Source organism: Sabethes cyaneus, chromosome 2, assembly GCF_943734655.1.
Source record: "Sabethes cyaneus chromosome 2, idSabCyanKW18_F2, whole genome shotgun sequence".
NCBI classification, from domain to species: Eukaryota; Metazoa; Arthropoda; class Insecta; order Diptera; family Culicidae; genus Sabethes; species Sabethes cyaneus.
In genome coordinates this window covers 78,086,348-78,102,128 of record NC_071354.1, presented here as the reverse complement: position 1 = coordinate 78,102,128, position 15,781 = coordinate 78,086,348, and the positions used below count along the sequence as shown (strand labels likewise).

The 15,781-nt window shown below is 40.9% G+C and overlaps 1 protein-coding gene across 1 annotated transcript in view; it reads left to right on the top strand.

The window, feature by feature from the left end:
• LOC128735616 (alpha-catulin) overlaps nt 1–15,781 on the top strand; it is a 126,385-nt gene that overhangs the window by 103,088 nt on the left and 7,516 nt on the right. Inside the window, exon 5 of the mRNA XM_053830100.1 lies at nt 9,560–9,663. Coding sequence (XP_053686075.1) covers nt 9,560–9,663 — 104 coding nt within the window. The remainder of the gene's footprint in view (nt 1–9,559; nt 9,664–15,781) is intronic.

The window sequence follows — 15,781 nt, the reverse complement described above, 5'->3', positions numbered from 1 at the left end:
TCTTAAAATAATTAATTGTTGAAAATATCGATTGAAAATTTTGCAGGAGAATTTAAATTCATCTTGCACGTTGAGTCCTTTTGTTTCTAGTGCCGGTGGGGTTGTTAAAGAGAACTGTTTCCGTCGTACTATCGTCTGGCATCCTTAAGACGTGTGCGGCCCACCGAAATCTACCGACTTTCGCCAGATGTACGATGGGAATCTCTGCAAGCAGTGCCCGTAGCTCGTGATTCATACACCTCCTACGCTCACTGCTTTCAGTTTGTACTCCGCCAAATATCCTTCGCAGCACCTTCTACTCGAACACGACTACTATTCTATTGAAAATTTTGTACATTATCAGTTTCGTACGGCGGTATATACTTCTCAATCGCAGCGTTTTGCGAAGGGCAAAGTAGGCCCGATTTCTCGCTAGTGTTGTTGACCGCGGTTGCAACTCGCGACGGGATACCAACGAACGTTTCTTTTCCACACATTCGGGTTGATTCGGGATCTTAAAACTGCCGCGGGCCGAAATGTGCAGAGATAAAGATGGAGGTATCTTGACTGACGACCGTGCGGTGATCGAAAGGTGGAAGCAGCACGACGATGAACACCTGAATGGCGTGCAGGCGAAAGACCATGATAGCGGAGGAAGTGATCACATTGGTGTAGCAAGCAACGAAGATGTGCCACCCCCATCGATAAGGGAAATCCAGCGGTTGAAAAACAACAAAGCAGCGGGAAAGGATGGCATTGGAGCGGAACTTATTAAAATGGGCCCGAACAAGTTGGCCGGCTGTCTGCATCAACTGATTGTCAAGATTTGGGATACAGAACGACTGCCGGAGGAGTGGAAAGACGGGGTCATCTGCTCTATCTACAATAATGGTGATAAGCTGGATTGCGAGAACTACCGAGCGATCGCTATCTAGAATACCGCCTACAAAGTGCATTCCCAAGTCATTTTTCATCGACTATCGCCAATAGCCAATAGATTTGTGGGAAGTTACCAGGCTGGCTTCATGGAAGGTCGGTCTACAACGGACCAAATCTTCACCCTGCGGCAGATCCTGCAGAAGTGCCGCGAATTCCGAGTCCCCACGCACCACCTGTTCATCGATTTCAAAGCCGCTTATGATAGCGTAAACCGACAAGAGCTACGGAAAATTTTGGACGAAACAGCTTTCCGGGTAAGCTTACTAGACTTATCACGGCTACGATGGATGGGATCCAGCGCTGTGTGAGAATCTCTGGTGGATTGTCGGACCCATTCGAATCTCGCAGGGGACTTCGACAAGGAAATGATCTATCCTGCCTGCTATTCAACATTGCGCTTGAAGCTGTTATAAGACGAGCGGCGATCGAAATGCGGGGCACGATTTTCAATAAATCCAGTCAATTTATCTGCTTTGCCGACGACGTAGATGCTGTCGGCAGAACATTTGAGGCGGTGGAAGATCAGTACACCAGACTAAAACGCGAAGCAGAGAAGATTGGATTGAAGCTAAATACGTCTAAAACGAATTATATGCTGGCGGTCGGGACCGAGCGCGACAGGGCCCGCTTGGGCAGTACCGTGGTAATCGACGGGGATGAGTTTGAGGTAGTCGACGAGTTCGTATACCTTGGCTCGCTGGCAACAGAAGACAACAATACCAGCCGTGAGATTAAAAGACGTATCAGCGGAAGTCGGGCCTACTACGGACTCCACACACACTTGCGGTTGAACAATTTGAGCCCCCGTGCGTGCACAAAGTGCACACTGTATAAAACGCTAATTAGCCCTGTTGTCCTCTACGGTCACAAAACGTGGACACTGCTAGAAGAGGACCCACGAGCACTCGGAGTTTTCGAACAGCGGGTGCTAAGAACCATCTTTGGCGAAGTGCAAGAGAACGGTGTATAGAGGCGTAGAATAAACCACAAGCTCGCGCGTCTTTATGGCGAACCAAGTATTCAGAAAGTGGTTAAAGTTGGACGGATACGTTGGACAGGACATGTTGCTAGAATGCCGGACAACTATCCTGCAAAAATGGTGTTCGCATCAAATCCGGTAGGAACAAGACGACGAGGGGCACGAGGTGCCGAGACCAGGTGGAGCGAGATCTGGCGAGCACTGGGTGCCCGCGGAACTGGAGACCAGCTGCCATGGACCGCAATAGATGGAAAAATTATACTGCGCAGGCCTCGTCGTAAAACGTTCGGCCAATTAACAGCAAACAACAACGTTGTCACTTCAGTGTGAACTGTCTGCTGACTTGAAACAGAAATGCAATACTGTATCAATGCGAATATGCCAACCGTGAACGACTACCGGTCCGCTCGAACAATATCTTTTGCGACAAAAATTCAGGTTCCGATTATGTTAAAGGAAAAAGGGCGGGGTAGAGGTTCTACATCTCCCCCCTTACAGTGCTGCAATTCATTTTGAACGGAGATTGCTACTAGCTGCTCGATCAGATGATTCTAGCAAAAATATTGCAGAAGTTTAGCTCAAGTTGATATTTCTATCAAACTTTGTTATAAACGTGATAGATAAACTTGTGACACACAAAATGTTCTACCAAGATTCTATCTCGTTCTGTTACTTATAACACGCTTTGCTACAATTTGGTTATACAGCAGAGCAGAATGCTGATTTTTGTACCTAAAAATAAAAAATAAGAAAACTTATCCAATTTAATTCTACTATGTGTATTTTATTCACGACAGATACGTATTTCGCCTACGACTTGCAGGCTTCCTCAGTGTCTGTTTTCGAACTAAATTAGCCAAAGCAATTTTACAGTTTTTATAGGAGCTTAAGGTTCCTTGATGCTGGTATACAAAAGGCGATAGGTAAAGCGGGTAGCGCAAAGCACGCTCGCAAAAACTCGTGGCAGTGCGTGAAAAAATAAGAAATAGAGTCCGAAACATATGCTCATGCCAGTGTGTCTCATGTTAGAATAACTAAGCGCACGTGAGAAACTTAGACCATACGAGTGCGGACTTCGCAACACTGCGCTCTTACGCTAAATCTTCTTTGCAGTTACGCCCGATTTCTTCCTTGCTTAAGTTGCTCGCCGTCCTAAGACAAAGCCTGTCAGGGTTTCCCCATGTAACTCGGTTGCGGGCCACCGCTCTCCAATTCCTCGGACATCAAGCACTATCCACCAGATCTCGCTCCACCTGGTCAAACCATCTTGATCGCTGCGCTCCTGGTCGTCTTGTTCCTACCGGATTCGAAGCGAACATCATCTTCGCAGGGTAGTTGTCCGGCTTTCTTGCAACAGGCCCTGCCCATCGTATCCATCCAGCTTTAGCCACCTTTTGAATACTGGGTTCGCCATAGAGCTGTGCGAGATCACGGTTTATCCTCCGTCTCCATACTCCGTTCTCCTGTACGCCGCCGAAGATCGTTCTTAGCACTCGTCTTTTGAAAACTCCGAGCACTCGTTGATTCTCCTCCATGTTGCATTGTCCATGTTTCACGCCCTTAGAGAACAACCGGTGAAATAAGCGTCTTGTACGGGGTTCACTTTGTACGGGGACTTAGTTTGCTCGACCGCAATTGCTTGTGAAGCCCATAGTAAGCACGACTTCTGCTGATAATACGCCTCCGAATCTCACGGCTGATATCATTGTCAGCCGTTACCAGTGAGCCAAGGTAGACAAATTCGTCTACTACTTCAAACTCATCGCCGTCGATCAATATACTATTGCCCAAGCCGCGTCAGTCGGCCTCGGTTCCGCTGGCTAGCATGTACTTTGTTTTAGACGTATTGTAGCACTGTACTGAACAGCAGGCATGAGAGACTATCACCTTGATGAAGCCTTCTGTCTGATTTGAATGAACTTGACAATCCACCAGAAATCCGAACAAAGCACTGTGTACCATCCATCGTAGATTTAATCAGTTTGATGAGCTTCCTGGGGAAGCTGTCCTCGTCCATGATTTTCCATAGGTCTTTCCGGTCGATAGTATCATATGCGGCTTTGAAGTCAATGAACAAATGGTGCATGGGAACTCTGTATTCACGGTCCTTTTGGAGGACATTTGATCCGTTGTAGATCGACCTTCGACGAAGCCGGCTTGATAAGTTCCCACAAATCTGTTCGTAATTGGCGATAGTCGGCGGAAAATGATTTGGGACAGCACTTTATAGGCGGGATCGAAAACGGTGATCGCTCGATAGTTCTCACAGTCCAGCTTGTCAGTGTCACCCTTTTAATAGATCGGACAGATAACCCCATCTTTCCACTCCTCCGGTAGCTGTTCCATATCTCAAATCCTAACAATTAGCCGGTGCATACAAACGGCCAGCTTTTCTGGTTCCATTTTAATAAGCTTCGCTCCGATGCCATCTTTCCCCGCTGACTTGTTGTTCTTTAGCTGGCCTTTTTAACTTCGCCTATCGTTGGGGCTGGCACCTCTTCCTCGTTTGTTGCATCGTGTCGCCTTGGTAGATTTGGTTTCGCTGTATCTTCTTCTACACCTTTCATCACGTATATCGCGTCCAAAATATCGCGGATATTCCAATTTTGCGCATCAAATACGATTTATTAGCATGTATGTATGTACGTAGTGCGGATTCTTAACCTTTATACGCATTTTATATGCTAGCTGGGTCCTTCCTATATATTATACTAGCTGACCCGATGAGGAAATTTGTATTTCGTTTGTATGAGAGCCCCCCCTCTTAAAAAGGTAAGCGGTCCTAATTCACCATAGAAAATATTTTTGCCTCCAGAAACCTCCACATGCCAAATTTGGTTCTATTTGCTTGATTAGTTCTCGAGTTATGAGGAAATTTGAATTTCATTTGTATAGGAGCCCCCCCCCCCTCCTAAAGTGGGTAGGGGTCCCAATTCATCATAGAAAAAATTTTTGCCTCCAGAAACCTCCACATGCCAAATTTGGTTCTATTTGCTTGATTAGTTCTCGAGTTATGAGGAAATTTGAATTTCATTTGTATAGGAGCCCCCCCTCCTAAAGTGGGTAGGGGTCCCAATTCATCATAGAAAAAATTTTTGTCTCCAAAAACACCCACGTGTCAAATTTGGTTCCATTTGCTTGATTAGTTCTCGAGTTATGAGGAAATTTGTATTTCGTTTGTATAGGAGCCCCCCCCCCTCTTAAAGTGGGGAGGGGTTCTAATGCACCATAGAAAATATTCATGCCCTGGAAAACTTTCACATGCCAAATTTGGTTCCATTTGCTTGATTAATTCTCGAGTTATGAGTAAATTTGTATTTCGTTTGTATAGGAGCCCCCCCTCTTAAAGTGGGGAGGGGTTCTAATGCACCATAGAAAATATTCATGCCCTGGAAAACTTTCACATGCCAAATTTGGTTCCATTTGCTTGATTAATTCTCGAGTTATGAGTAAATTTGTATTTCGTTTGTATAGGAGCCCCCCATCTTAAAGTGGGGAGGAGTCCTTATTTACCATAGAAAATATTCTTGCCCTCGAAAACACCCACACGCCAATTTTTGTTCCATTTGCTTGATTAGTTCTTCAGTTATGAGGAAATTTGTATTTCATGTGTATAGGATACCCCCTTCCTAAAACGGGGAAAGGTCCCAATTCATCATAGAAAAAATTTTTGTTTCCAAAAACACCCACATGCCAAATTTGGCTCCATTTGCTTAATTACTTCTCGAGTTATGAGGAAAATTGTGTTTCTTTGGTACAGAAGCCCCCCCCCCTTCTTAAAGTAGGGAGGGGTCCTAATTTACTATAGAAAATATTCTTGCCCTCGAAAACCTCCACATGCCAAATTTGGTTCCATTTGCTTGATTAGTTCTCGAGTTATGAGGAAATTTGTATGGAAGCCCCCCCTTTTAAAGAGGAGAGGAGTTATAATTCCCCTTATAAAGAGGGGAGGGGTCTCAATTTACCATAGAATAAATACTTGTCACCGAAAACACCCACATGCCAAATTTTGTTCTATTTGCTTGTCGTCGAGTTATGCAGAAATTTGTGTTTCATTTGTATGGGAGCCCCCCCTCTTAGTGGGAGGAGGGGTTTCTATCCATCACTAAAACCTTTCCTGGCCCCAAAAAACCTCTACATGCATATTTTCATGCCGATTGGTTCAGTAGTTTTCGATTCTATAAGGAACATACGGACAGACAGACAGACAAAAATCCTTCTTTATAGGTATAGATTTTTTTAAATTATTTGTTTGTTTTCGTTAAGTGGTTTTATCGTGATGTTTATATAAATATCGATACATTTTATTCATTATCTTTTGTCGTTTATATTGTTTCTTTGCCATACATCCTAGTTTATTTTCTTATGCCCATATTTTATCCCACCACTGTCACCACAATGTAGCTCACGGACGTTTGTCCGGGTTCAGGTTACGTTAAAGGAAGACACGCAGAGTAGGAGTGCTACTCCGAACTAATCTACCACTTCTAGTTTGTCGTCGTCAACGGTTACCTTTAGTTGGATTATCTACGAATGACCGAAACACAAATGGCCGAAATTACAGATGGCATAATATATCTAATGGCCGAATTACAAAACACCGAATCACAAAAGGTACTATCAATCATCTATACTCTATAGTAAAAAGTGGTGTTGCTAATTTTGTTTTTTTGTTTGATTAAAGTTATTTGTTAACTACTTGCCAATTCATGTTTTTCATTGAATAGTTATTTAGGCATTCCGAAAAAATTTGGCCTTTCGTGATTCGGCCATTCGTGATTCGACCATTCGTGATTCGGCCATTTGTGTTTCGGCCATTCGGTACCTGCCCCTTTCGTTGGAGCCTGTTTCTTTCATGTTTTTGGTCTTCGATGCATTTAACCACTTTAGCCGAATCCTCTTTCAGTCTGACGTAGATTGCCTCTGCCGTCGCAAAGTTCTTGGCGATGATATCAAAGTCATCTACGAATCCTAGGAGTTGGCTGTCTTTGGTGAAAACTCAGCCTCTCGTTGCGATGCCCTGTCGTCGGATTATCCCCTCAAGAACGACGTTAAACAGCATGCAGAATTATCTGTCACCTTGTGTCAACCCTCGCAGCGTCTCGAAGGGACTCGAGGGTGTCTCGAGATGCGCACGAAACACCTCACTCGATCTAATGTAGTTCTGATCAGTCGCGTCAGTTTGTCCGGAAAACTGTATTCGTGCATTATCTGCCAGAGTCTCGATCGCCAGTATCGTATACTACTTTGAAGTCGATAAAGATGTGATGTCTTGGGCGCTTTGAACTCTCGACGTTTCTATAAGATCTGTCAGATGGTAAAAATTTGGACCGTAATGACATTAGGTTGTCCGATAATTTTCTACAAAATCTAATGGAATAAGACGTTGTAGGCGGCCTTTACCTGCGTTATGCTTCTGATTCTTTACGACAGCGTCCTCTTTTTGGCGCTTTTCACTCCTCAGGATCGTGGTCAACTGATTCCTTGTTCGTCGGTATTTGGCCAAGTTCTTCCTAGTGGTAAAGCTCAGATAATGTTTCCAAGCCATTTTTTTTCTCACCACCACTTGTTGGTTTGCCTAGCACTGCGGTAGCGGCCTCTTCGAATGCCAAGTTTATTCTGCCCCAATTACTAGGCAGAAGGCAGTATCTCATCCAGTATTACGCGTAATTATCGGTAGATTGCAGGCTATCTAACTGCCTAATGATCAATCCAGGAGGATGGTTTTGAAGTATATTGGATTAACAGTTATTTTGACTGATGGTCGCTTCGTTTTATTCGTTTCATCAAGGTTGCTCGTTAGAAGCCACCAACCGATTTCTGAGACCCCAGACCGATTCATGCAAAGCAGATGTATTCAAGTTTATTTGCATCGCCGTGATAAGCGGAAAATATGCAATATACAGAGACACTCTCAATATAATTTAGGTGCTTTTGAAAATCACCTTTCCAGCAAGCGATTGCTGAACCGCTAAATTGTAATAAACTAATCCATGGGAGAACATATTAAACCAAGACCGGAAAGCTCGTTTTAATTCACTATACTCATAATAAAACGGTGGTAACTCTGCAACTTTTATTCTCGTTCTCATATCCTTGTCGTAACCGTAAATTGATTTCCTTTGGAACGCTTTTTCCATCAGACTGCTTTTCTTTCTTTTTCTTATAAACCGACAATGGTTGTCGCTGTCCCAACCGGCTTTAAGCAATAAACTTTCATCTGCACTTATGGCTACGGTCGCGGTGCCGGAGAAACTCGGACACGTACCACCGGTTATGACCAACCGGGCTCGTAAAACCGTTTAACCGATGCTGACGACAGGACTACCGTTGAAAGTAATCCACTCTCGACGACCAATAACGTGCCACCGCAGCCGCTAGCCGGCCTAGCCGGCCGGGATAGTTTGTGAATTATTTATCTGCTGACAATATCGTCCTAATGAGGTTTTGTGTGTCTGCCGTGAAGAATGCGGTTAGACAAATGATTTTTTCTTTTTGTTCCCATCCTACAAGATTTTGTTCTCGTGTATTGATATGCAGTTTCCCAGCTAATACAGCAATGTTTAAAAATTAGATTGCCAATAAAAGAAAACTATGCCATATTCCTGTGCCATCCGGAGAATCCTTCGAATAGCGGCATAAAAAAGCTTACTTTATACAACTCGGACACTGGCATCATAACGAAAAGTCACGTTCTCAGCCACAGAAGCCAAATATTCTCATCCCCATCCTCATAATCAAATTACGATTATTACATGTCTCATGGTCACCATAAAAACCGCATCGACTTGCGCTGCAATGGCGGTGTTGCCTTCGTAGGATATGCTATCTAGTGCAATGGTATATAGTTAACTCACTCCTTGCCGAGCTACCCCATTGCAATTTTCTACTCTCTACCATTCACTCGTGCTGACTTTATGTTTATAATTTGCAATAATCCTGAGCAAAATGACTACTCTTCAGTGGGAAAATTGTTTGCCAGAGCCTGGCCTAGGTGGTGTTTATAGGGTTTAGACGAGATATACGGCTTCACTGCAGCTCGAATGTTCCCAGGCACGGCTGCGATCTTGTAGTGTCTCCAAGCCTCTCGAATGATAGACGCTCCGAAGCCACTTACTTACGACGATCCGTCGTTACGATCGAATGGGGAGGGATTTATGAGCTGCTGATATAATAACCCCCGTTACGATACCGGTCATTCGTTCTGGTACTAAGTTGCACGGAAAGCAACCACAAGGATTATGACGCTACTGACTATGATGATGCGGTCACGCTTCAATGCAGTCCCGTTCTAACCGGCCACCAGCAGTGCTCACGGACGGTGGACCAATCCTCCCTGTCTGCTTGTCTTAGAGGCAAACCGATTGGCTACTGCTTCCGTTCCAATGCTCGTCAAGTGACGAGATTATAATTGCTGGACCATAAATTCAACCGCATGTGAAAGATTTAATGGGGTTAATTAAATTGATCGCTTGTTTGTCGGGCTTTGGAAAACAAGGGAACACATCAAGGGAAACACAAGGGAAAATCGAACTGGTAGCACAATCTGGCGTTTTTCGCCATAGAGCATACAACATGGCGCAATGATTTATCTGGTAATTCTTTCTAACCTGATTTTATGTTTTATCTCTTTCCTGTTGAAACGCCCACTTTCGGGTGCAGGTAACCGGCAAAACGATCTGAAAGATGAACGACGGAGAGCGCAGATGTCCTCTGCACGACAGGTGCTGGAACGTTCCACAATGATGCTGCTAACGTCATCTAAGGTAAGTTCAGAGAATGCGTGGTTGGGGGAATATTGAATGTGTTCTGTTATTTCTTTAGTAATAACGTGCGAGGAAATTAGATGGTGATGAAAGCCTATTTTGATTTTTGCTGCTTTGCTGCAAAGTAGTGCAAAACTTTCTAGTTTATTATAGTGTTTTTGCCTTATTTTTTTTAAACTACTAAAAGCCTTGCAGTAAAATCCCAGTAAAATAAAAACAAGTTTCTGGAAAGAATGAAATCACTATATGTTGATTTAAATTTTCAAATTAACCTGTTGGTGCCCACCTACGGTTTTTGGCGGGTTCTGCTATATATTCAATATCTTTTTACGACGATACCTGTTTCTCATTTTTCTTAAATACGACCGGACCCTACCAGTTTAAATTATTAACTTTATAAGCTTCCGATGCACGTGAAAAAAGTTATAAAACTAGAAACTTACAAAAACCAGGAAAACGTCATAAATAATTGCCTCGTGTTTCTCTAGACAATACAACTACAATCAAATCACAAACTAGCAGAAACCCCAACCTACTTTATTTTCCTAGGCGAGTTCTCCATGTGAGAATCGCTTTCTCCTATTTTGCGGACTGGGAAATTACACTCCATACGTGAATTCTTAATCCGTTCTTTTTCTCGCAAAAGTTTACATGAAAGCTCAAGTGAAAGCAGAGGCTGAAAAATTGATAAACAAAGTTGGTTAAGCGGAGAGTCCTCTGTTCTCACAGCACCATACTCTTTAGTAGGGTAACTGGTGGTAAAATGCCCAGTCGGGGCAAAACGCGTCACTGTAATATTTCACGAAACACTCACTTTTGAATGCTAATTAAATTGCCAATCGCTTCTATTATAAATTATAAAGCAATGTAGATCATACAAGCTTTCGTAATAAGATCTTGCAACTCGAAGCACTAAACATTGCATTCTATAAGTTCTATTACTTTTTCGGCCATTAATTACACTAAATACTAATATTAGTGACCAGCCAATTAATATTCATCACTATATTTTCACTTTTTTGCCGCCGGTTTTTCATTAATTTTTGACGTAGGACTACGTCTTACGGCAAGTTTTGAGATAGGGGGTCATTCCAAAAAATCGAATATGCGAGCGTCACGAAAAATGAAAGATTTTGAGCGCTAATAGCTCAGCGGTTTTCCTATCGATTTCCAATATTCTTACACCAATCGATCGGAAAATCTTCTAAGAATTCACCCAAATGAAGAAAAGTTTGGATTCTTGATGTTGAACTATTGAAAAATTGAAAATATTGAACTTATGTTTTACCAGAATTCTTGCTTCGTGATTGGTTGGAAGATTCTTTGCGATGATCTAAACATATACCAATTTGATATCTGTGCTTGGGAAGTAAGCCAAAACAAGTGATCAAGTTTCCTCATTTCAACAAGATTTCTTAACACCGCGGTTAAACCTAGACCATTTTGATGTACTTGCTTGAAGTACGCCAGAAAGAGTGACAAAGCCCCCTCGTACCAACAAATTTCTTATGGACGCGATTAAACCTAGTCCAATTTGATGTCTGTGTTAGGGAAGTGTGCCAGAACAAATGACACAAGTTCGTTGTCCCAACAGATCGCAAATTCTTTACTGCGAGACGATTAAACCTCGGCGAATTTGATTTGGAAAAATGTGCTACAGCTGTAGTGTTCGGTTATAATACGAGTCTGTATGAAGGTGAAATTAGTCATCATCGATTCTGCCAATTTCAAAAGCAGTTTTTTTGTTTGAAACAAAAATTCGGTGTATGAAAATATATTGGCTGTGTTCAGATTGGCAAAAAGAATGCAGCATATACATTTTTATAAACACTATCCCGCTTTTGGGCCGAAAAGCTGCTTCCGAAATAGGGCTTTTCGACGAAAAGTCAATGGCTGCTAGTTTCCCGTGAATACGCATGCTTACCGTTTCATTAGAAGTGTATTGAAAAGATGCGCTGTTGATAAAATAGGATTGAATTGGTAAAATCCCTTCAACGTGGGGAACCATGGGTAATAAAAACAATCTTTAATTTCAGTAAGGTAGCAGGAAAGCAATAGTTTGTGTTCTTGATTTTGTTAAATTGTTTTCAAATGCACAATCTTTTGAGAAATGAACGTATGCAATGTTACTACTTTGATAAATATTACATACAACGCATGTAGCATGTATATATGTTGCATATAGCATGCATACATAAATGATTACAAGCATGAATACATGCTACTATCACTACAAAGAGACTTACGTAGTCCTGCGTCACCTGTATGCGGTCGTGTCTTATACACAACCCCCCTGATTTTTTTCAGCTGTTTCAGTCGTCAAATCACTCGCGAAACTTAACTTGAGGCACACAAAACTTTAATTTACCACCCGAACAGGTATTTAGAGATATATTATAATCAATTCGCCCAAATTGTTCACTTGAATTGATAAGAAAAACTTCACTTCGTTTCGATTGCAATTCCGAATCCGCGACCGTCGTTGTTGTACGTTACCAACGGAACGGACGTTTATATGGAGTGATGCCAACGTAAATATTTGAGCATGAAATTGTCCAATTATTTTCGCTATTAAATTAAAGGTCGTAAAGTGTCGATAACATACTTATAAAAATCACTGATAATAAAATTCACCGTAAACAACATTTTATGTGATACAATTACTGTCAGATCTAGTTCAACACCAAAATCAGAGAAGTTGTGCACAAGACACGACCGCATATAGGTGACGCAGGACTACGTAAGTCTCTGTGTGGCGATAGTAGCATATATCCATGCATGTAATAATACGATTCTTCATGCATACATGCTACATGCAGCATATATGGTCGGTGTTAAGTCAGACCGAACCAAGTAACAAAATTCTAAAATCGAGAAAAACGTTTTCAAAGTTTACTGCTCTGTATGGTTTACAGCTAACAATCGTACAAAATCATCTCATAACTCTGGCTGTTTGCAACATTTATGTAGTCTGATTAGAGTAAAATGTAGAATCTTAAATACCTTTGGACACTTTACTTTTTGTTCTTACAACAAGTATAAAATTACCTTCATGCCGACCGGTTTCGGGTAAGTAGTTACCCATCTACGGGGCCGAGTCCAATCCGAAACCGGTCGGCACGAAGGTAATTTTATACTTCGAATTCCGACAACAGTACTTTCAGCAGCTTAGTGGAACCGCAATGGGTAACCCTTTGTCGCCCATTCTAGCAGATTGGGTTATGAACATGTTAATTGATAAGGTTTTAAAAAATGTTAATATTTTCATACCGGTTGTAAAAAAATATGTAGATGATCTATTCCTACTAATACCAACGAAAGAGATACAAAATGTGCTTAATATTTTCAACAGTTACCACCCGTAATTACAGTTCACTGTCAAGGTAGAAATAGATAGGAGGTTACCATTCTTGGACATGCTGATCATTCGAAATATGGATCAGACATTCGGTTCGGAATAGTACAAAAAACCAATAGCTTCAGGACGATTTATAAATTACCACTCAATGCATCCAATGTACCAAAAAATAAACACAGCTTGCAATTTAGTATCCAGAGTAAATAGACTAACAACAACAATGACTCAAATAGACAAAAACAAGATAATAACCGAGGAGCTAAGCAAAAACGACTACCCAAAACGATTCATAAATAGATTAATCAATAGAAAACAAGAAGATAGAAGCGCAGACAAAACCCGAAACAACAATGAAGTATACAAATCCATTTCACATATAGACAAATTAACACCAAAAATAACAAAGCTAATTGAGAAATCAAAAGATTACAACAATACTAAAATAGCGCACTACAATAACTATAACGTCGACTGGCTATACCGTATAATAAAAGGAAAACAAGACACCCTACAGGCACACAATGTAATAAATGGAATAAAATGCAAGGAATGTAAAGCTATGTACGTTGGACTAACAACCAACAAACTAAAAACAAGATTATCTGGGCACAAATCGGACACAAACAAACTGGAGAAAATCGTACAAATACAGGATCAAACTACAAGACAAATACAACTTGAACAGCTGAAGGAAAATACAGCTATGGTCACCCACTGCATCAACACAAACCACTGATTCGACTTAGAACAAGCATCAATTCTGGATCACAGCAACAAACCAACACGACTACCGATACTGGAAGTATGTCATATAATGACTACGAATAACATCAACAAACGCTCCGACACAGATGGAATCAACATATGTTATACGGGAATACTAAACACACTAAAACAAAATAGTAGAAAAACAACCACACAGGCAAACACTAACACAGAAACACAAGAGCAGACACAAACACAAATAAACATCACGAATACAAACCAATAAAAAATAATAGCACAATTAAAATCAAGCCAATAGTAAAAGTATCGTGCCCAACATAGGAAGAACAATTCACGACAGGTTAAAATAGTAATAAATATAACGCGAACAAATGACAGTTACCAGTAACTTTAAACAACACACACACACACAATTATACACAATTAAAAATCTTTACTAAATTCTGATTAACTTAAATATTATGTAGTAAATAAATTGTTCCAAAATCCAAAACCAGACAACACTGTAGGCTAAAATAATTTAGACAAAGACGATCAACAAACAAATTATAACCCAGACAAACAACAGTTAATAAAAGTACCCGTTCGTAGAAGCCCTGATGAAGATCCAAATCCGGATCGAAACGTTGGCGTAAAAAGGCAAATATAACGTCTACTAAAATTTAATGACTGAACAGCCAAAATCCCAATCATTCGATAATTACATCTCAGCCGAAAAATACTAGTGAGGTAATTTTATACTTATTGTAAGAACAAAAAGTAAAGTGTTCAAAGGTATTTAAGATTCATACTAGTTCTTACGTTAGCACGACTACGAAATTGAAGTAAAATGTAGCTTAGAAATTTTTTTTAAATTTTGTGACTTAGTCCGGTCTGATTTAACACTGACCATATAGGGTTTGTTAAGACTGCAGGTTGAGAATATTCAATTATTTTCGAATGAATGTTAATAGCCCCTCACATCTTACTTTAACATCAAACACTATTTAGTTAGACATATATGTATTTATGTATTTGACTAGCTGACCCGACAAACTTCGTATTGCCACAAATTAGACTGTGTTGTACATAAATCGTGAATCTCGGATGACCTTTGTCACAATCTCGAGTTTTGCAAGTTTCTGGGGAGTTCATGGGTGTTTTAACATACAAATTTTCCTCACAGTAATATAGAAAACAACTCCCCCCATTGCTTAGCCTGACAAAATAAAGCGGATAGCATTTAAATATTCGCCATCATTACAAACCATTTCGCCGAATACCATTTTGCGGAACACCAATTCTCGGTTGACCATAACGCGGAATATAGAGTTTCGCAGAATACCATTTCACGAAAAACCTTACGCGGGATGTACCATTTCACGGAAAATCTTTTCATAGAAAGTACCATTTCGCAGGGGTTCGATTAGTTTACGAGTGACAATGGTGCAAAAATATATTTTCTTTGTTGACTCTAGAATTGACTGCAATTTCTTAAGGAATGCAAATCGCAAGAATGTTGAGTTTCTTTTCACCAAATCACGAATGTTGAGTTTTAAAAAATTCGTGTCGGCTGCACTGCTTATCAAAATTTTCAGGTTTTCTGGCTGCATTGCACAACAGTTTTTGACATATGTGTATCAGTGGTTGAGTGAAAAAGACAAAATGAATGAAAAGCTAATGATTACCTTCTTTTTCGTTTCGTTTGTTGCTTGCCACAAGAGTAAAGAGTGGCACAAATGGTTTCGAAGTGGTGAAAATAGAGGACACTGGTACAAAAAGGCATGTAATACATCCGAGAAGTGACGGGTTGAAATATACGTATTTCAGTTTTTCATTTTTACGGTAGTTAGAGGCTTTAATAAAGTAAGTTTTATATCGTTATCATTTCTAAGAGTCAAAACCGAATATTTAGTGAAAAAAAATTTTTGAGGGAGAACCTCTATTGCTGTTTTATTTGTATGAGAGTCCTTATCCCCTTACCACAGGGGTGAGGGGTCTCAAACCATCATAAAAAAATTCCTGCCTCCAAACCCCCTCACATGCCAAATTTGG